Source organism: Spermophilus citellus, assembly GCF_964194105.1.
Source record: "Spermophilus citellus genome assembly, chromosome: 3".
Taxonomy (NCBI): domain Eukaryota; kingdom Metazoa; phylum Chordata; class Mammalia; order Rodentia; family Sciuridae; genus Spermophilus; species Spermophilus citellus.
Window position 1 is genome coordinate 226787733 of NC_138184.1, and position 22378 is coordinate 226810110.

The following is a 22378-nucleotide window of genomic DNA, read 5'->3' on the forward strand; positions in this document are numbered from 1 at the left end:
TACTTAAACGCAATTAGTGCAGCCGCCACTCTACAAGACTCGGGTGAGAGGTTTCCCGGCCTAAGCAGCTCTCAATCACCTGTTCAATACAGAGCAGGCATGTTGGGTTCTGCCAAAGCCGATTCCAACTTTTCTGTCTGGGCCCGGAGAGCAATTGGTGTGAGTACACAGTGTCCCTAATCCCGATCTGCCTCAGATGCGTGGAGGTGGAGGAAGGAGTTTGGAACAACTGCGGAATTCCGGTCTGGGCTACTCTCAGACGTTTCCAAAGGTTCCTTTCTCTTGAGCCCCCTTCCGACAGCCCTCAGGGGTATCTAGGGTGATCGGTAGATGAATGGCACTGAGGGAAAGCCCCAATCACATTTGCCTCCGTATGGGCTACGCGCAACACTCCCAACCCCGCATCCATTCCTCCTGGATGCTTCCCTTCCTTCGCAGGTCAGAAATGTTAGCAATTCAGGTTGCAAGACTGAGAAAGGCATGAGATAATTAGTAAAATCAGCCCAGGTTCCCTAAGATGCATAGGTAACTTTTACTAGTCTGTTTTACCGTCCAATGTTTAAAATGTGCTGTGTTCCTTAAGCTGCTAAGAGAAGCATTTTTTAGAATCAACTCCTCCGGTAATCTGCTACCTTACAACCAGTAGATATCCCTTAACACTTAGGCGGCTCCTTTAGTCTACAGAGCAAAGACAACAACAAAAGAGCACAGGATTCTCTTTTGCAATGGGTTTTTAGTGGTCGGGAGGAAAGCAGTAAGGCCCTTAAGTCTGAATCCTCCCAGGGTCTCTAGCACAGGGCAAACTGAGACCCTAGCAATTTGCTAAAGGGGACCAGAAACCCCTTGGCAAAGCAAGGTGAGAGACGGGTTTTCTGGACCGTTTAGGAAGCTCAAACTTAGGGAGACGTCCCTAATGAGAACAGTTTTCTCTGGCGCGGCTTGGGCGCCTGAATCATGTTTTCTTCTCACTCAGAAGGGAGCTTCTCTCTCTCCAATACGCCAGGTGGACCACTAACCTGCGTATTGAAAAATTGGGATAAATTTGAACCTCAGATGCTCAAGAAAAAGCGCCTCATTTTCTTGGCCTGGCCTCAAATACGAAAAACCTGGCCACCAGAGGGAAATATCAATTTTAATGCAATTTTACAGTTTGATAAAATTTACAAAAAAAAGGAAATGGTGTGAGGTGCCGTATGTTCTTTGCTCTAACGGAAAATCCTAAATTATGTCAACAATGTGAAGTAGACTTAACTATGATATCTGCCATGTGAAGGAAAAAATCCTGGACTCACTGAGGAAAAGAATCAAGAGAAAAATTTGGGCCGATCAAAGTACATACCCCCTTCCCCCTTCAAGACCTAAGGCAGATAAAAACTGACTCTACTGGAAAGTTAGGAGATATGCCAGATTGCCTAGGATTGGATCTATCCAAAGGAGCTAATCTTGCAAGTGAAAGGGAAACTGAGGAATTCCCAGCAGCTGCCAGAGCCATTTTCGCTTTGGGGAAATTTCCTCATAATTTCCTTCACTGTAAGGATTACTCCACCTAAATGCAGTAAAGTCAGTCACACTGAGACCCTTGATTTTACACCTATAGTTGCCCTTATGTGAGAACATCTGGTCCACTCATGGGGAAATCTAAGGTGCCACTGATAAGAGTCATAATTAAATGGAAGTTCAAAACCTGGAGAGATTTTTTCTTATCTGGCCTGTTTTAAAGGTTATTATAGATTGTTTCTTGGGGATAATCTAGGCTAAATGTGTGTCTAAAAGATGTTTCATTGTAACATCTGGTATCTAAATGAGTTTGAAACATTGCGTAATCTTGCAGTTAAAAGTTAGGGTTAGGTAATTGATTAGTTTGATTTCAGATAATTCATGCAGGAGAAATTAAATACTTCCAAGTTGGCAAGTAACTCCCAATCATTCAGTTTTATTTTTTCATCAATTTTTGAACTGGGTAGCCTAAGGAGATTTCACTAGGTATACAGTACATTGATTTGGACAAGGATAGTAAATTATGATTTGGTATCTGTTTCTCTCAGTGTGTAAGATTTAGGAAAAAGTGTTGAATTAAAACGTTGGTCTGGCTTATTGAAATGACATTAATTAGCAACAGTCTTGGGAATTTTCAAAGCTTAATTTTAGATATACATAGTAGTGTGTGGATTTTTTCCAGGTGATTTAATGTAACTTAATACTACTTTAGGAACTTCAGAACAAAGAAAGTAGCTTAATGATCCTGAAGGAACTTCTTCTGATGGTGGCTTTTTATTATCAAGAAAGATCCTATTTTCAGTTTTGTGTGAGCAAGTTTTTCTAGTGTAGGAAGATATAAAGATGTGAAATCTTGTAAACTGTATCTTAAACTTTTACCATATTTTCAACTTCCAAACCTGAAAATTGTGACTTATGGTTAAAATGCCTTAGACGTGAAGTTTCTGCTCAAAATTCCAGTTTTCCCAGTTCCTTCCAGACCTCAGCCAGGACTTAAATTGATATGCAAATAGAAGAAGCCTGGAGCACTCAGTAGGAGACAGATCTGAGGCCCAAGGAAAAAAAAAGTAAAGGTGTCTTACCTGAACTCAAACTAGATTAAACCAAAGAGTAAATTGTATGACATTTACTAATTACTGGCCAGTCAATTTTTTCTAGGACTTTTGCCTTTTCTTAGATTCTATGTTTTTTTTGGAGCTCATGATTTTTATCCTACAGACAAGTTAATGTTTTTCTGATAAGTTCTATTTTTGATCAACTGGAGTTTTTTTTAAACATTGCAATGAGATTTCACCTGAGAAAGTTGCAAGGCCTTTTGTGTTATGTGTTACACTTGTGTTACATGTTGTATGTCGGTATGTCTGTGTGTGTGTATGTCCATATATCATGCAGTGATATGACAATTGACAAATGAGGAGCGCTCATGAAAAATTAAAAATGGATCCAAATATCTTTGATTCACGTGATTCAAATGGCTCAATTTAAGTTGGGTAAACAGATGAAAGTAAAGATGTATTTAAAATTAAGCTTATAAGTTTTTCTAGGTGTTCAAAAAGGCCTTAATAAAATGTTAAATCTGCTTAAATTCAAAAGTTTACAAGTATTGTTTCAATGTGAAGAAAAGGAGGTTAACAGATAAAAAGAGAAACTAAAAGGTTCTAGATTTCTGGATAAGAGTCTATATGATGAAGTAATTAAGAGGGTTTAAATAAATGATATAAAGAAGGTCTATGTAAGTTTTTGAGCAAGTAATCTTAAAGACATTAAACAGCTGATTAAACAAGTGTTGTCGTTTTAGAGAATTGTGCTGTTATTTCTTTAAAAGCTAAACTTGGTTAATATAAAAACATCAATGTAATTGGTGCCATTAATGTGTTCATATCTTCCAGGTATACAAGTCTGTAAGGTAGAAGCTTTAGAAAGAGCATTATATCAAGCTGGTGTTCTAAAAGTGTATGGTAATTTTAGGCTTAAAAGAAAAACATGTTGGAAGTTTATTTATATCACTTGTGTTCTATAACTGTACTTATTATCAATAAGTTATGTAAAGTTCCATGTTACTTTTTACACTGAGATACAATTTAAATGTATTTTTAAGTTAATGAGAGCCTAATCTATGTAAAGGTTTTATTGCAAAACACAAAAGTACTTTGCTACTTTCCAACAAGAGGTTAGAAGCTTCCAGCCTTCCTTTAATTCATGTTTTAGATGTGATATTATGTTGTTAGCTAATATTCATGTGAACTTGAGCAACAATTTATGTAGGCTTTGTAAAATGATGTTTAAAAAAGGCAAAAGATCAGCTTCAGAACTATAGTATTTAAGATTTATGAAGAGCCCCACCTTACTTGAGATAAGGCTCTATGTCCCATCTCATGTGAAAGTGACTATGAAAGAAGTAGGCTAGATTTCAGTACACTTAAAGTTGTGTCCAAAAGTTGGTTTTTGTCAGGATTGCCAGGATCTCAAACAGGAAATTATAATGTATAACTCTGCCAGAATTCAAGGTAGCTATTACATAAACTAAATCTGTTTTTACCCTAGTTAGTTTTGTTTTGTAGTTTGCTTTTAGATGGTCTAAGGATTGCCTGTTAATGTTTTAAAGAGGTACTGCTTTAAGAACACACAACCTGGGTTAATTTAAGACAAGAAGTTATCACCTACAGGATAGAGAGATAGACATTAAAGCTCAGTGCTCTTAATATAAGGCTGTTAACTTATTTTGCTGGATGTTTAAGATTAAGTTTTAAAATTAAAAATTTGGCTCTTGCCCTCTGAGTCAGTCTGAATCAGGGAATAGGGGACTTCTTCAAAGGGCTCTGCAACTCTAGGCCACATAACCTCCTGATCAGGGAGATTAATAAGACCAGTGGAGGACAGGAAGCCAGTCAGTGCATTTGCTGTGAAGAGGAGGGTCATCAAAAAGGGAGACATCCCTGATGCTTCCGAGGGAAGCCACATGGTCAAGCAAGGCCTGGACCCATCCTAGCGCAAATGGCACTAGCAGAACTGAGAAGCTGCTGTGAAGTTCCCGAGGACTCCCACCCAGAGTAACTCAGCTGACTGTTAACAATAGATTAAAACAAAAGTCAGTTTGACTTGCTTCATCTTAAACACTTAGCAAAGACAGTCAAAGCCAAACACAGCTATTCCTGGACATTTTAATAATAATGATAGTTAAATGTAACTTCCATAAATAAGTAAACTAGAGGCTACAAAGGAGATTCTCAGACAGGAATGCCTGATAACTATCAAAAGGAACTGCCAGAGTAGTTTTTAGTTTAAGGCCCACAGATATTCCTAACCTACACAGGTAGGCTTGGTGTTTGCTAGTATGAGTATCCAGCCCTAGGTAACAGAATTAAAGATTTCTATTAGACACAGGTCATACTAGTAAAAGGATTTTGCAAGATCAGATGATATTAAATTATTAAACTATATCTTAAGGGAAGGACAACTGTAACCCTAAAAGTTAAATGTTGTGTTTACATCCCTGACATTTCTGGCAATGTGACAAATATCCTTAAAGATTTACATGCTCAGATAGAAGCCATGTCCTCAGCAACCTTGTCATGGAGACAATATCTTAGCTCCTGGTTCTTGGTACTTCCTGGTGGAAAACATTGTTAGTCTTTGTCTTTGCCATCATACTCATTGGCATATTCCTGTGCTGTGGGACAATATGGTTCCAGTACTAATGAATTCTTGTTTCTCTTATAGACCACCCATCACTCAGATGGCCCTCCAGCCTATTACTTCTCAATTGGACTTCTATCATGGACCACTCAATAGACCCGATTTTTAAAAGGGGACTCCAAACTGCTGCCCCAACATCGCCCCTTTTGTCAGCCTGAAGAAGCCAGAAAGATCTTCTTCGCCCCCTTTCCTTACAGCAGTAAGGAGTTCCCAAATTAGAGGGGGGAATGAAGCCAGATTTAAAGTTAGGTAGTCAGTGTAGTTAGGTAAATCGGGTCTAATACCGAGTGAAATCTAAAATGGAGGCCATGCTGGGAATGACTCAGGAAAAACACAGGACAATGGAATGTTAATGGAGCCCAGGAAACAGCCCCCAACAGATTTGAAGATAGCCCTTCACAAAGAAGTGTTAATAAACAGCCCCCAACAAACTTAAAGATACCCCATCCCAAAGAAGTGATAAAGAAGTCCTTCCTGCCTGGCCCACCGGTGTCCCAACCCCTCCCACCTACATTCCATCACCAAAACTATAAGAAGGGGAAACAACCGCACTTCCGCGGATTCCACCTCTTGGGTCCCCTTCTTCCTCCGGGAGAAGTCTTTTCTGCTGTCCTTTAATAAACTTCTACTTTCTACTCTGACCTTGCCTCGGCGTGCTTCTTTGGTGTTATTCTTCAACATCGGGGAAGCAAGGACTCGTCACCGGCCAACAGCGGTATCACTGGGACACCTTCCTGCCAGCATTACTAGCTACTAATGGGCGGGGGAAGACGAGTGCAGGATGGATGGATGCAGGGCTTGCTCTGGCCTGTGCAGGCACAGACTCAGAGGGCCGCGGAGCGAGAATGCGTGGTGGTTGAAAGTGCATGTCAACAGGTGACTGGCCACCCACAGGCAGGGCTCCCAGTGGGGGCAGCAGCCACAGCCTGAGTCAGCTGGTGAATTCTCCCCATCGAGACAGCACGGGATCCAGTGTCACCATCCAGGCTGCTAGGTGGGATAGTCAGCCATGGGAAGGACACCAAAGGGCAGTGATGGGCAGAAAGACATTGGACTTCAGACACCACGTTAAAAAATAATCCATGAGAGAGGTGTGGTGGCGCGCGCCTAGAATCTCAGCAATTGGGGGGGCTGAGGCAGGAGGATCACAAGTTTAAGGGCAACCTAAGCATTTTAGTGAGATCCTCAGCAAAATAAAAAAAAAAAAAGAAAAAGAAATGGGGATGTAGTTTGGTGGTAAAGCACCCCTGGGTTCAATCCCCAGTACCAGAGAGAGAGAGAGAGAGAGAGAGAGAGAGAGAAGAAAAATCTATGAGTCATAAAACTGAGACCACCTTATTGGCCAGGCAAGCATCTGGAAAATGGAAGCCCAGACCCAGCCCTCCCCACCATGTAGATAACTACGACCCCTTAAGGGAACATTTGCTCAAAACATAATGAAACATCACTTTATTGTCACAGAGGAGCTTCAGGAAAATGGGGCCCATGTGTCAGAACCTCGCAGCCACAGTTAACGCCTGAAGGGACGGCTGGTCTCCAGGACCCTCCCTCACCACTGAGACCCGTCACAACCACCCATGTGACTAAGTCCTCAGGAGCCTCGAGTAGGAATCCCTGGAGGCTATGCCAAGGGGGTGATTAACCACTTCAGAAGAAGAAAGAGAATAGAACAGGGACAAAAAACCCAAGCCCCTTAAGAGCCCCTGATCTGCAGGGATCACGCGGTTCTCTGAAGACTGTCCAGGGCACGGGGCGGCGCCTGCCCTCGACGCTTACCTCTCTTATTCTCACTTTCCCAAATAAACACCTGCCTGTGACCACGCGCAACTTGGAACCACAGGTGACTCCTAGGAAATCCTCCCTGCCAGATCACAAGAACCAGTGGCGGCAGATCCCTGCAGCCACTCTGGGTCTGCGGGTCCCTCCTCTACCCCAAGGCCAGATGATGAACGGAAGCCACGAGGATTTGGAGCAGCTGGCGGGCTGGCGGGAGCCCAGAACCTGGCGTCAGTGGCAAGTTCTTTCCTGCCCAGACCACAAGGGAAACCTTGGGGGCAGAGCCCTTCCCTGCCATTGGCTGGGGAGGGGCCACCCAGGGGCAGGGACACTCGTACCCCACCTGATGGTCACGAAGCCAGAACATGGTCAGAACCAAGCCTTCCACCCCATGCTGGGCCTGGGCACCAGGAACCCACACCACATGGCACTGTCCATGTAGACGAGGCCTCTGCTGCTGCAGCACTATGCCCCTCCTCCACTCCTGCAGGGCAGCTCCAGACAGGCTCCTCGGGTCCCAAAGCCCATACCCTGAGGCCCTGGACTCCAGCCCTGCCCTTCCTACCAGTCCTGGGCTGTCAAGTGGTGATTTTTACCCACTGTTAATCTAGTGCCATCCTGAAGACCAAGCTTGGATCTGGAGTGCTTCTGACCTTCCCGTCACCCCCCAGACCCTGCAAAGCTCTGCAGAGGGGCTGTTGTCCCCACTGCGGTGAGCAGTCACCATGTGTATATTTAGGCTGGGCTGGTGGTGTCTGGGGAGTAATTTCCCACTGTGCTTTGCAGCATTTAAGAGAAACAAGAAGAAATGGCCGGGGAAGAAAGTGCGAGAACAGACTTTCCTCATGCAAAGGAGAGCAGACAGGCCACAGGAGGGTCAGAGAGCTCCGGAGCCGTTGGATGGTGTCCCTCAAACCCACACCCTTCTGCAACATTATTTGGAAATAGGGCCATCGGAAGCATAATGTCTTCAAGCGAAGCCATCTTAAGAGTCAGCTGGGCCCTCACTCTCAAGTGACTGGTGTCCTTTTAAGAAGAGAGAAGCAGTTTGTGCACAGTGGAGAAGGCCACCTGGTGACAGACGCCCTGATCCAAGTTCAGCGTCCACCAGGTAGCTCCCCCCCTACTGCCTTAAGGGCGTGCTCCAGAGTACCAGCGTCAGGTTCAAGGCTGCGGCGCTTGTACACAGCCCAGGGAACCTCGAGTGTGGACCAAGAAGACTGTTGGTGTGTCTGGCAAAGATGTCCAGCCTTGGAACCTGCCATGACAGCCAGGCGCAGGGCAAGCCCCACACCTGCTGGCTCCAGAGCATGCACAAGCCCTGCAGGTGACCGTGGAGCCAAGTTCATCCCCTCTGTTGGCCACGATCAGGAGTGAGGCTCTGAGCTCCAGCGGGGTGTCTTATAGCCCAACCTGTGAACAGTGTGGGTGCAGGAGACACATCGGCCAGTCTCCAGGAGGCCCTGGCTCAGGTTTCAAGACCTCTACCTGGAACTGAGGAGGGTGTCTGCCAGCCTGGAAGGGGTTTTCTCCTGGGCCTGCCACTGAAGACCCCTCCCTCAGCAGGAAGCACTGCAAAGCTGGGAGCCACAGGGGCTCTGGCAATGGGGGAGGTCTCGTGTGGGCCACTGTGACCACAGGCTCCACAACTGGAGATTCAAGCAGTGTCCTAGCCCCAACCCCAGCGTTCCCTACTGTGCAAATTAAGCCCAGGCACAAGCCCATCACCTGTCCAGAACGTACAGTTTGTTTTACAAAGATGACCGGCTGTCCTTTGTTCCTCATCTCAGACTCTAAGATCTGTCTGATTTCTACGAGGCTACGCCTAGTCGGTAAGAAGAGAAAGCAACTCACACCGTGCGCGACCTTCACTCGACTTCATTCTGCAGAGCTTATTACATTTTTCTTTAAGCTAAAATCACTACTTCTTTATGTTTGGGGTATTCTCAAAGGAAACTTCACATCCCTAGTGCCAACAAAGGGTTTCTTGTCTTTCCAAGGTCTGCTGTTTTCCACCCCCCGCACCTCAAACTCAGCACTGTGCAGTTGGGGTGAAGCCAGGGCTTCCCCCAGAGGAGAGGAGCTCAGGTGCTCTCTGCCTGCACCTGCTCCAGAGCCAGAGGCCACCTTCTTCTGCTCACGTCCACATTGTCTGCGTCTGAACAAGGGCAGCAAGGTCCCTCATAGAGGTGCACACACTCGGGGACTTTGCTAGAAGTCCCTGTTTCCTACCAGGTCCTGATGTGCTTGGTTAATATCTTTGTATACAAGGAGTGTTACTGTCCTGCACCAATTCATCACCTCCTCCTGGTTTACCACCTTTATATTTTCCTGTAACTATAGTGCATATTATAAACTCCTGGTTTTGCACATTTGTGTTTTAGGGTTCTGTTTTGTTCAGAGGGGGAGGCTGCACAAAAGCGGTTTTCTTGATACAATTTTTTATTTCTTCTGAGTTTAGCCAGGTTTATATGACCTACACAAATCTCATCCGTGTACCATTGTCTCGTATTCAGAACCACTGGCCCAGATTTTTAAAAGCACTGAAAGGCTGGTTAAGTCGCTGGTGGGTTACTCTGGAAAGATGCCTCTAGTGCCATGTTCTGGGCACTAAGACAATAGTCCTGGAGGAAACCCAGCCCCTCCCCTTGGAGAGCTTAATGCTTTGACAGACACGGAGACCAGAAAACAGACAGATGCCCTCAACTTACCACGGGACACGTCGCAGTAAGTCCTTTGCAAACTGAAAACATCACAAGCTGAAAATACACTTAGCAACCTACCCGACACACACCCTCGCACAGCAGCTCTGCTATTTCCCTCCTGGCGGAGTGGCTGTCTGCTGCCGCTGTCCAGCATGAGAGGACTGGACACCTATCAGCAGCCCAGGGAAGATCAACATGCAAAATTCTAAGTATGATTTCTACTGAAGTGAATGGCTTTCACACCAACATAAACTGAAACATCATAAACAAGCTGAAATATCATAAGTGTCTTCAAGCAGAATCTCAGCCTCAGAGTTAAAATTGATCTGGGAGTTAGACCATCTGAGTTCACATCCTGTCGCTACTATTTCGAGCTGTGTGGCCTCCGGTCAACAACTTAACCCCTCTGTGCCTCAGTTTCTACTGTGGTAAACATTTTGACAATACACTTCAAGGGGTTGCTCTGAAGATTGGAAGGATTATAACAAACAGCCCACTTGGGACATGCAGAACTCTCATTCATAATTATTGTCAGCAGCAAAGTCTAAAAACAGAAAATTCTGTAGGTCCTACCTTGCTAATTGTGCAAGTTAGTTTTGCTTTTTAAAAGACTGATCTTATTATTTGCACTTCATGGATGTACCCACATGTGCTTTCCTTTCCTCATCTCCAAGGTAAGATCACCCTGAACCAAGCCGTGAAACCTTTGAAGAAAAAGATCCACTGTTCTGGAAACTTCTACCTCATGCAGCCACTTAGAAATTCTTCAGGTAGCAGAGCAAGGCCAGTCACACAGGCGTCTCACTCTGCTGTCCCAGTGGGCAGTGGCCATGGAGGAGACAGACCCTGGTGTGGTTATGTTGGACAAAGCTGGGGACGAGAATGTGCCTCCCCAGGACCCCAGGGCGGCTGAGCTGGAGATGAGGAAGCCACCGACCAAGGGCTCTCTGCCCTCCTCCATCTGCCTCTGGGGAGGACGTGGATCTACCAAGGCACAAGGGGCCAGCCCTTCTCTGCCAGGGAGAGCGAAGGTTAATGGGGACAGGGCTTCAGCCCCTGGGGGCCTGGGGAGGGGACCAGAGGAAGCTGGACACAGACCCGCGGCCACCTGCAGCCGCCACCTCTGGAGGCCCAGGGGTTCCTTTTGGGATTCTCTAAATACCCCAGTCCTCCCCCCAAGTTGCTGGCCTTGTTTAAGCAGGAGGAGGTGACACTGAAAGGATGGGGACCAGAAATAGGCTCAGAAGTCAGGCACGATGCAGCACCAAGAGCCTTTCCTACAAATCTGGGTCAAAGCCTCCTTGCAGGAGCACAGATGGGAAAACGGGGCCGTCTGGTGTTGAGTGTCCGCTCCAGACACAAACAGACCAGTTGGTCAGCACAGCTATGCTTGGTGTCAGAACCAGGCGGGAAACCCTCCCAGGGGGACGGATAAGGGACAACATCTTCATGACATCCCTGCAACGGACATGGTGGCTGTCGTGGGGCTGTCATGTCCCTACGATGGCAACCCTCTCAGGCTGCTGTGTGAAATCCATTCTGGGCCGCGGGGAGCGAGGCATAACTGGGTGCTGTGATCCAAGAATAGATTTTCAAGGCTTGGGAACGGCAGACCAGCCTCCCAAGCCCTCCTCACACCACAGACACCTGGAAACCAGACGGAAGGAGAGCAGGGCAGCCCTCCCAGGCGAGGAAGCCCGAGGGTGCTGGTTCCACACGCTGCACCTGGACGCAGCCCTGACCTCTGAGCCTCGTCAGCACTAGGGCTGGGGCGGGGATGCCTTGTTTTGGGGGAAAGGCCAGGAGATGAGCTGGGCTTGCCCTGGTCTGAACACCTATCCCGGGGGCTTCTCAGTCTGATGGCTTCTTGCCCTTCTGAGCAGCTCAGAGCATTCCACAGCCTTCCTGGGCCCAGCCTGTGGCCATCCAGGTAGATGGCAAAGAACCTTGACAGGCCCTGCCCAGGTGGGGACATGGAAGGGCCTTTAAGAATTCTGAACTGAAAGAGGCACAGGAACTCCTGCCCCCCAGGAAGCCGAAGTCCTGCCCATCTCCCATGCCCAACATGCCACCCTATGTCGACTCTGACTCCCCATGGGTCCCACAGAGAGGCTGTGTGGAGCACTTGGCCCAGCTCCTAGCCCAGGCTGATGTTGCTGGCAGCTGCCCACCTGACCGTGCTTGGCCTCGGGGGAGAGGCCCAGGTTGCTGGCCTGGTCTGTGCGGGGGCCTCTGCTGGGAAGCGGCAGAGCTAGGGTTCTGGAAGGAAGGCGACAGGGCACATGGATGCCCAGAGCCCGCACAGGGGGCATGAGCTGGGGGTGCACTGTGGACCCTACCCACAGCAAGGCCTCCAGAGCATGGCTGAGAAGCACCAGAGGCCACCAACTGCTTCGAGCCCAGCCTCGTCCCCAGCCCCCTTGGGTGCTGGACATGCCTGGGGTCATCCTGTCCTCAGTCCGCAACTCGGGCTTCCCTAGTGTGGGGGAGCACCAGGTGGCCCACCCTGCTACTCCACATGCCTGCTTGCCTGTGGCTGCCAGCGAGGGGCTCCAGGGAGGTCTTCCTAGGAAGCACAGGCCCCCATGGAAGAAGGGGCCATTGCCAGTGTGCAGCATGGACCCAGAGCTCAGTCCTTGGCCTCAGCACCCCACACAGGCACGTGGGGGGTCTGCCCAGCTCTGAGCCTGTCTCCCTCTCCCCGGTGTTCTGCTGCTGCGGCTCCGCAGGGTCCCTAAGATCTGCTGGCAACTGCTTGACCTGGGCACAGTGTCGTTTGCTTAAACCTCAGGTGGGGGCACGTGGCTACTTGGCCAAGATTGGTCCAATGAAGTAGCTGCTGCACCCTCGGCCTGATCATGTCTGGCTTCCAAATTCACAGTACATCATAGTCAGGTATTTATTAAATTGATGGCCTTCATTGGGAGGAACTTCTGGGGGTCCCAGAACCTCTGCACGCTGTGCCTGGATACAGATAACCTCTGCCCCCACTGTGGTCAGATGGTGATTCACTGGGCTAACTAACCTTGCCCAGCTTCTGCCATCTGCTTCCCCAGGGGCCCCAAGCCCAGTGCCTCATCGGAAGCTTGCACTGCTAGAGAGGGTGCAGGGTCAGACCTGGCCTGGTCCGCCTGCTCCCTGGTGCCCACTTGCAGGCTCTCCCAGACCTCCCAGAGCCGCCCTCTCACCCGCTCCCTTCTTAGATATGGCTCTCATCCTAGTGGGCTGCCCATCCGTAGCACACGCCCTCCACACCCCTTGCTGGTGATTTGCATTGTAGGTCTTGGCCTTTCCCAGATAATCTATGGACTGGGTTGGACAGCAAAACTCATGTCCTTCCTGAACCTTAATGCAAGGGTTGCGCAGATGTGCCTAACTAGGTGAGGTTTGTTCACACTGGGGCAGGGTGGCCCTGAATCCAGTACAATCTTATAAGGAGAGGAGAGAGACAGAGAGAGCACCACGTGGTGGTAGAAGCAGAGATCTGGGTGGCGCGTCCCCAAGCCAAGGAGTGCTAGGGATCACCAGCAGCACCCAAGCTGGCAGAGGGGCATGGTGCACACCCTGCCCTAGTCCCTGCAGAGGGAGGGTGGCCCTGCCCACGCCTCCATCTCAAACCCATGGTTCTGGAACAGTAGAGAATACATTTCAATTGCTCTAACCCCACCCCCACTTGTGATGCTTTGTTGCAGCAGAACAGGTAACAGAAGACAACCTGCTTCTATTGTATCTAAAACAGTGTGGAGGCACCTGCTGAGAGTCAGGCCACCTGACAAAGACCTGGTCTGCTGTCCCCTCCACATAGAGCTGGCACATGGTGAAATGCCATCTGCTGGCTCCATCCATGATCCAACCAACCAGGGACCCCAAATAATTTTTACTTGTCTGTACTGATTATGCGCGAACTTACCCCTCGTCATTGTTCCCTAAGTAACACAGCAACTATTTACACAGCATTTATGTTGTATTAGAGGTTATAAGTAATCTAGAGATGACACGGAGCACACAAGAGGATGTGCACAGGTGTGCAGACACGACCTTACTTTGTAAAGGGACCTGAGCAGCCTCTGATAGCGGTTTCTGTAGGTGGTCCTGGAACCAGTCCCCCACAGATACCCAGGGATGACTACATGTGAGGATTTCAAGATGCCGTCCAGGAGGCTGTAAATGTTCCCTGGAGCATCATGACACAGTGATAGAACATTCTCTCCCTACCGCGCTTTGTACTTGGAGCTCCCAACCAACCTCCCGGATTGCATCTGTCTGAAGATCCCCCTTCTGGTCACGCCTGTACCTCCTCAATCACAGCACACTTGTTATAGTTGGGTTCATGAAGAGGCAGTAGAGCTGCCACTGTGGCTTTAGGGGTCTGAGGAACAGTACCCCTCCTGCCACACACACAAGACAAAGTGAAGAAGAGAGCAGGGGCCCCTTCTTCCCTTGCCTATAACTTGGGAACACCGAGACTCCACGCTGGCCTTGCTCCCTCCTGAGGTCCCTGGAGTGCACCTGCTACCCCAGAGGAGGAATCTAGACCACTGACGCTCAAGGGCAAGCTCATTCTCACTCAACACCTTCCCCAGGGCGGATGTTCTAAGTCAGCCTAGGCTCTGGGAGGCGCAGGCACAGGGTGGAGAAGACGAGCTCCATCCTCTTGCAGCTGACCTTGTATCTTCTGCATTATGATCCTACCTAAGGACAGCCCGGCCCGGGCTGCTAAAGTGAGAGCATTTTACCTTCCACTCACAAATACTCCTGAGTCGAAGGGACTCTCCCCAACACACACACGTTTCCTTCCAGTTTCTCTAGCAGATCCATGCCTGTCTCCCACCGCACCAAGCTGAGAAAGTCAGGATCCACCAGAAACGGTCCAAAGCCCCCCAGCACCAGACCACACAGGTGAGAGCCCTATCAGTGGGCTTCTGGCCCTGGGTGTGGGCCTAGGCTTAGTGCCACCCTGCAGTGTCCAGAGAAGGGTGAAGGCAAACGTGGGACCCTACAAGTCAGACTGTGAGCCTTGGGCAAGTTCCCGCTCACCTGCAGAGCATGCCATGTTGGAAGGTGAGAGTGGGCAGAAAAGGACAGGTGGAAACAGATGTTCTGAAGAAAGATTAGCTGGGGGGCAGACACGCCTGCGTGCACTCAGCACCGTCACTGACAGACACCGCGGGGCTCTGGTGACACTTGACTGAGAGGCCGTCGGGGACCTTGCCAGCAGCCCCGCCCCACCTGAAACCAAAGCATCAGTGTCTTACTTTTTCTGGAGCGTGAGAAAAACCTGATGCCCCCGGGTGAGGTAGACGGGTTGGAGCTGGGTGAAGACTCTTTGGACGAGGAGCGGAAGATGCCGCTGAAGCTCATGCGCCGTGGAGAGCGGGGCGGGGACTCCTGGTAGGAGAACGGGAACACGGTCTTGGGAGAGCCAGGGCTGGTCTTGGGTCTCACGGGAGCCGACACAGGGCTGGAGGGCCGGGGCTGGGGTCCTCTGGAGAAGAGCCCTCTGGAGGGGCTGCCCGAGCTGAAGGGGCTGTCCACCTGCAGAAGGACAAACAGAGGATGTCACCAGGGCTCCAGGCACCCTGCCCTGTGCCAGTCCTGTCTTCTTACTGAGCTGCCTGAGAAAAGGTCCCAAGCCCTTCTATGGAGGTGGCCACCGACTGTGTGGAGGTCAGCACCCGACTGGGGACGGCCCACCCAGGCTGGGCAGCACCTTATCCTGGCAGTCCCCTGGAGGCTGAGGGCAGTGGAGAGGGCACCCAGGGATGTGGCTCCTCCCGGACCGTCTGCAGGTCTGCCACTGGCCTCTGCAGTCGAGGGCCCGTTTGTCCTCCTCGGGGCCAGACTGCCCAGGAATCCTCAGGGGAGGAAGCATGAACCCCCATCACACAGGACAGAGCGGGCCTGGGCTGCAGCTGGGGACCCTGGTGCTGGGAGCCATGGAGCTTCTCGCCTGCAACCTGCCGTAGCATCTGCCTGACTGTGGGCGCTGACAGGTCAGGAAGGAAGCTGGCAAGGCCCCAGCTTCAGAGCCTTGCTTCCCTGTTGCCTTAAAATTGTCATCATGTTTTGAAAAACGATCCGACTCTGGGACCACCGAGTCTAAGCCGAGACCCACAGCTCGCAGCCTCTGAGAACCCTTCAGGGATCCTGCTGGAGGGACAGGAGCTCATGCCCTGCAGTCCCACCCCTTCCTGTGCCATGCTCCTCAGTCTGGCTGCCTAGGTTCCCTCCTCTGTGGAACAAGGTCTGTCCGTGGGACTGCAGGCTGTCAGCTGGGCCTCCCGGGGGGACTCGGCACAGCACTCACTGGCAGTTATCATAGGATCATGCTAATCTACTGCCATCCTGACACTTAGTGAGCCTGAGAGCCTGCAGACCACAGCACCCCAGCACTCCCCAGTTCAGCAACGAGAAAGAACAGTAACCGTCCCAGGCTCATTGGGGCAAGAATGAGACCTTGGGTATGCTGCGCTCTGGACACCAGAGCCGTGCTGTGAGGTGGGTCTGAGCTCAGGCTCAGAGCTGGACCCTGGTCCTAGCTGACCAGGGCCCTGGGAAGTTCTACCACCACTAGAGGGCGCTCCCAAAATACAGCTTGTGGCCACCAACCTCCCAGAGGGTCCAGCCTCCCGGGATTCTCCATTGAACCCTGAAGAAGGACCACATAACCCAAGCCAGTCTCATCATAAGTGCAAGTTTTTCTTTTTTTTTTTTTTTTGACTATTCAATATGAAAATTAGTTGTTTATCTGTCCATAGAGCATCCAGCTTAGCCACTTTCCCACCTACTGAGAATAAATTTTTAAAATGAGAGGTTCTTCAAGTGGTGTGTGGGTATATGGGCATGGAGCAGGAAGGGGGGGTGGAGGATCTTTGTCCGCAGTGGGGACACACATACAGGGGACCAAGGACGACCCTATAGCATGGAGCAGGAAGGATGGGGTGGAGATGTGCGTTTGAGTCCTGGCTCAGTTTTAGACACACAGACAAGGGCTCTGAGCTTGCTCAGTCTGTGCCTCATGTGTACAACGGGGATGCCAGGCCCGCTTTCACAGGGTGCCAAGACAGTGGGGTGTGGCCCAAGTGAGGCCCCTGGCACCGTGCCTGGCACACCTGAGGTACCTGTGCAGCAACACTGTGCATCTGGTACTAGTGGGCCTGGTGTGGACTCTCAGGTGGGGAGGGATTTGGAGGCTGGAAGAGGAGGAAGGACTGGGTTAGGAAAGATGCCCGGAGGGTGTCCCCAGCCAGGCAGTGATGCTGTTGGGTTGACCACTCTGAGGCCCTGCTAGGTCCCTCTTGCCATCACTGGGTACCACTGAGCCCCATGCCAGAAAAGGTGCTGGCTGGGAGTGGGGGGTCACAAAACTGGCAAGGGGAGGGTCTGACCTAGGGGCCTGCAGCCTTACCCTCACACCACACGCCTCGCCAAGCAAATGCTGTAGAAGCCGCTGGGACACAGGCGTGGGATGGAAGCGAAGTCCAGGTCACATGGCAGGGCCAAGGGAGAGTCCAGCCTGGGACCCCTGAAAGCCAGCTCACTGACTTCATTCTGCTCACCTCTGTCCTGCAATGTCGAGGGACTCTGCCGGGAAGGTGGGGGCACTGAGCAAATGCCAGCACCCAGCTCTGGGCGCGGGGGTGGGGGGGGACAAAGATGGACCAGGAAGTGGGGGCTCCCAAGGAGAAAATGGAGGGGGGTGGACAAGACCCATAAACACGAAGCAGATGAAGGCTGTCCAGGGGAGCAGCCCACCTACATAGAGACCTGGTCAGAGGAGACCTTGGGGTTGGGTGGCTTTGGACAGGTGCTGCGCAAGACTGTGGTGAGGCCAGGAGGACCAGGGGATGGAGCAGGGGCTCTGAGGCAGAGGGTCATGTACACAGTCCCCCTGGTGCGCTGAAGGTCAGCTTGAACCTCATGTGATGGGCAAGAGGGACCCTGAGGTCCCACTGAGTGGGGCTCCATCCTGACTCAGAATTCCAGGCCACAGAGCCAGGAACTCAGTCCTCAAAAGGGAAACCCAGAAAGCAGACCTTCCACACTGGTCTGCAAATGGCCAATCACAGTGGAGGCCAGGTCCTCCCCAGCCTCTCCTGCAGGTACCAGCAAGCAGAGCTGCACCCTCACCAGTGTGAGAACTGGAGGTTTGGGGGATGGAGGCCTTCTGCCTCTGGCAGGGGTGGTCAGACATGCCTGCAGAAGCCACCAGGATGGCCTTGGCCCTTGCCACTGGTGTAGCCGCAACACAGTGGTACCTGATAAGTGTGGGGCGAGACTCCCAGGTGTGTCTGGCTCTGCAGGTGCTAAGGGAGAGGGGAAGCTCAGGCCTCTGCCAGGCAGAGCAGAGCTTCACAGCCTGCACCATTTGTCATGCAGTCACAGGGAGGAAGCTGGGGCGCAGGCCAGTCCCCCAGAGGCTCTTAGTGCTGCCTCCCTTCCACTCCGGAGAAGAGGAAGTGGACCAAGGAGGGGCCCAGCAAGGGCCAGCTTCAGGACCATCCGGGAGGGACTGACCAGACAGGATGGAGGGAATGGCAGGGGAACGGTGCAAGGAGGGGAAGTAGGTCTCAAGTTGGGGGAGTCGGAGCCCGCCATGCTGAGGCACACGGCGGGGCAGCTACGCCCTGAGTCCTAGGTCCTATGTGGGCTCAGAGTCAGGCTGGCCTTCTCAGGGGGAGGAGCAGAGAGGGGACCCCACAGCCAGCAGTGGTTAAAAGAGCCAGTGAGCAGCTCCCTGCGAGTCGGGTGCAGGCTGTGTGCACGCACCCCTTCCTGGGTCTGCCGAGCGCAGGGTGCACTGACCACACCTGCAGCCCACCCTGGGCCAGGCACAATCTGTGTGTGACCTCATGACCATTCCGTCCTCACAGCACAAGGTGAGCATGGCCACCACCCCAGCTGGCCCTGGGAGGTTAGGTTGCTGGAGTGGTGAACAGAGGAGCCTTGATCCCTGGATCAAGGCACAGACAGCGGAGGACCCGTGGTCATCTGTGTGTGGTGCGGGGGATGTCCTGGAGCCAAGCCAGGCTGGTTGACCAGTGATGGCCGCGGCAATGACGGGGGCCTGGAGGTGCAGCTGCAGCCTCAGGCAGCAAAGCTGGGGTACCCTTCCATGAGGGGGCTGCCAAACGGATACTTGGCCTTCCCAGTCACCACTGCCAGAGGGAAGGGTTCCCCAAGAGGCTGGGGGTCTAGGCTATGAGCACAAAGATGCAGAGACCAGCTGAAAAGAGCAAGAAGTGGGACCTGTGCATCTTAGGACACCTCCCTGAATGGCCTGTCCGACCAGCCTGAGGTTCAGGAATCTAGATACAGTGTAACCGCAGGCCACCTGGACTCTGGCCTGGCTCCGTCTTGAAGTCCAGTTTCCTCATCTCTACATATGTGTGTGTACTCCAAGGATCCCCAGGAGCTTTGCACAAGCCTAGGAAGGAAGTTCCAGGAATAATGGAGATTAACATTTCCATCAGCCTGATGGGATGGTGATGCAGAGTTGGATTTAAGTTAATCTAAGTAAAATTTAAGGAATGTGATCATATCTTTGACATTGAGCTCACACTCAGCCCTCCCAGTGTTCATGGAGTGATCGGGGAGAACCAGACACCTAATGAGGTTCCTGGGGCAGATGTCACAGCCTTCATGGCTTGTCCTCCTCTTGTCCCCAGATTTCCCCTCCTCAGGGACCACGGCGTACCTCTCCTTAGCTTCTCCCTGCTCTGGGCTCCCCACCACTACATAGACACGAAGGACCAGCCTTCAGTGATCTGATGGGGGTCTTTTCATTTTGAACTGGGCCACCCACATGAAGGGACAGAATGAGGCAGGGGAAGAGGCAAGCACTCCTCAGGCAGTTTGGAAATTCCTCGAGGCAGGCAGCCTCCTGGCTCTGGCTCCAGGAAGGCTGGCCTCGTGGGTCATGTGAACACCAGGTGCTGGAGTCGGATCAGAGTGGCCCAGCAGACCTTCCAGGGTCAGGAGGAAGGATCGGTGCCCTCTGGGGACGGGGCTGAGGTGGGCTGGGAGTGAGGAGGCCCATGTCCTGGCAGTAAAGGCAACAGCCCTCGCTTTCCTCCCTCCTCACCAGTTGGTGTCAGCACAGACACTGTCCCTCTGAGGCCCTGTCCCCACACTGTACCAGGAGGCTGAGATGCTCTGGAGACGGAATGCTCTCCCTGTCGTGCAGCTTCTAGGTTCCGGCCTCAGCGTGTCGGACCTACACTTCCTGCACCGTCTCCGCGCCAGCCCGGACCACAGTGGTCAGGCCCTTGTCCTGGATCCACCTAACGTCATCACCGGTGTCCAGCAAAGTTCCCAGGAAAGATCACGGGGAGGGAGGAGCCCCTTCCAGGTCCTTCCCTGCTCAGCTGCGACTCAACCCTGACCAGGACTTCACTCTGGACCTCAAGAGTTACCAAAAGGGGCCTGGTGGCCTGACGGACACCTAAGCCTTGGGGCCCTTCTGCTGCAGTCCCCTCCCTAGTGGGTTTTCATGAAGGGAAGGAAGCCCTAAGCTTCGTGGCTCCTTCCTGCCACTGGGGCTCCCTCCCTGCTGGCCCAGTCCCTTCCCTGGCCAGGCCTGAGGCCATTCCGACAGTCTTTTTTGGCGAGGCCACAATAACTGCTATAAGTCTGCTGGCTCTATCAGGGCAGAGCCAGGCTGGGCAGGGCCGCCCAGCTGACGCCAATTAGCCCCGCAGGCCTGAACCGATTTGTTGATTCAATTGTATGTAATGCAAAATGCTTAGAGAATAGATGGGCTTTTTCCAGTACTGGAATTCCTACCCTGCTCCCAGGCTGGCAGGCACAGCAGCCATGCCCCGGACAGTGCAGAGGCCCCTCGCCAGCCCCCTGCAGGTACCTGCCACAGGGATCTGAGGGTGGCAGGAGGGTGCCCTGCACAGCCCTCGGCCCACCTTCCCTTTCTGACTGCAGGAGAAGCCGGGCAGGCTGCCTTGACACCCCTCCCTGCCAGGGCCACCCCACCCCGGCCGGGCACCCCTCAGCCGCCTGACCCTGACAGCCAGCAGCCTGGGAGACTGGCTTCCTAACGGGAGAGAAACAGCAGAGGGAAGGGCACAGCGATGAGCTAAAGACGGAATGTGGAAGGAGACAGAGGGGAGGAGAGCCCTGGGACACCGCATCTTGACCTTCCGGAGGCTTCTGACCTCCGCCTCGTTACTTGTACCCAGCACTTGGCTGGCTGCTGGTCTTCCCCTTTCTCCTCTGGTGGGGAGACTGTGGCTGCATCAGTGCAGAGCAAGGAGAAGAGGGAGGAGGGAAACCTAGCGCCTGTCAGGGCCACTGCCAGGTGTGCGGTGAGCAGCCCTGGGACAGGACAGGAGGCCTTACCTTCCGGGACGAATGCTTTTCGGAACTCTCCAGGTCTCCATCCAGGAGCGGCATGGCAAAGGAGCTCAGGTCCTGGGAGGGAAAGAGGTGCAAGGTCAATAAGAGCGGAGCAGCTCCACCCAGGGGCCACCTCCAGGAGTCCTCCTCCTGAAGGCCAGCAGCAAAGGAGGGACGTGGACGGACCCGGGTAGAGGGAGGAGGTGAAGAAGGCTAGCTGCCTCCCAAATGTGCCGCCGCTGCCCACATCCCTCCCAGAACATCAGGCCAGGTGTCCAGGAGCAGCCACTGCCTGCCAGCACCCCAGGGAAGGGGAAGAAGGGACCAGGGACTGAAGGGACAGAAAGGCTGACAGGCAAGGCAGGAAGGCAGAAGGAGTGGGGCACGAAAGTCCCATCCAGGGGTGGCTTGGGCTGTGGCTGATGGACAGGCCTTAACTTCAGACCCAGAACATGAGGCTCCGTGAAGTGTCCAGGGGGCTGGAAGATGACGGGGCTGGGGAGGGTGGCCTTGGAGCCAGTAAAAGCTGATGATGTGGTGGCCAAGGTGAGTGGGGTGGGCTCTGGGACAGACAGGTGCAGGCGGGGCATCACCAACGTGCACTTTCTAAAATGCAGGCATTGTTTGGCCCTGGCCCTGGTCCTGCATCTGGCCTTGGAGAACACATCCCACCAAGCAGAACCCTACCGGCCATCCTCAAGTCCAGGGGACACTGCATCTTTATTCTTTCTTTTGTACCTATTTAAAAATATTTAATTGTCAAATACACACAAGAAAATTTATCATCAAGCTTTTTGGGGTTTTTTGGTGCTAGGGATCCACCCAGGGCTAGTGCTGTACACGGAGCCACACCCCACCCTCATCTCACCGTTGTCAAGTATGCCGTGGAGTGGCACACCCACTCACACTGCTGTGCACCCACCACCATATCCATTTCTAGAACTTTCCACCTTCCCAAAGGGAAGCTCCATACCCACGAAACACTCTGTTCCTCCCTCCCCCGGCTCCTGGCAACCACTGGTCCACAGTTTGTCTCTATGTCTATGACTATTCTAGGTCCTTCATGTGAGTGAATCGTACAGGACTGTCCTCCTGTGACTGCCGTAGCGTGATGCTTCGAGGTCCATCCGTGTTGGAGCACGTGTCAGAAATGCCCTCCACTTAAGCCGATTGCTCTTCCTTTGCACTTAGAGGCCACATTCAGCTTATTAGTCATCGGTCAGGGCCACTTGGGCTGCTTCGACCTTTTGGCTACTGTGAATCATGCTGTTGTGAACTTGAATGTTATGGGCTGAACCGTGTCCCCCTCCACCACCCAAAGTCCCTAGGTTGAAATCCTAACCTCTAGGACCTCA

General features: G+C 52.0%; 1 protein-coding gene across 5 annotated transcripts in view; it reads right to left on the reverse strand.

Annotated features, from left to right (window-relative positions):
• The window catches only part of PRKAG2 (protein kinase AMP-activated non-catalytic subunit gamma 2), a 268473-nt gene that overhangs the window by 177219 nt on the left and 68876 nt on the right, over positions 1 to 22378 (reverse strand). For all 5 annotated transcript variants that reach the window (XM_081283035.1, XM_081283031.1, XM_081283033.1 and 2 more), the window contains exons 2-3: positions 21027 to 21098; positions 14930 to 15209 (exon numbers count right to left, since the gene is read on the reverse strand). In XM_081283035.1, coding sequence (XP_081139161.1) covers positions 14930 to 15209; positions 21027 to 21098 — 352 coding nt within the window. The remainder of the gene's footprint in view (positions 1 to 14929; positions 15210 to 21026; positions 21099 to 22378) is intronic.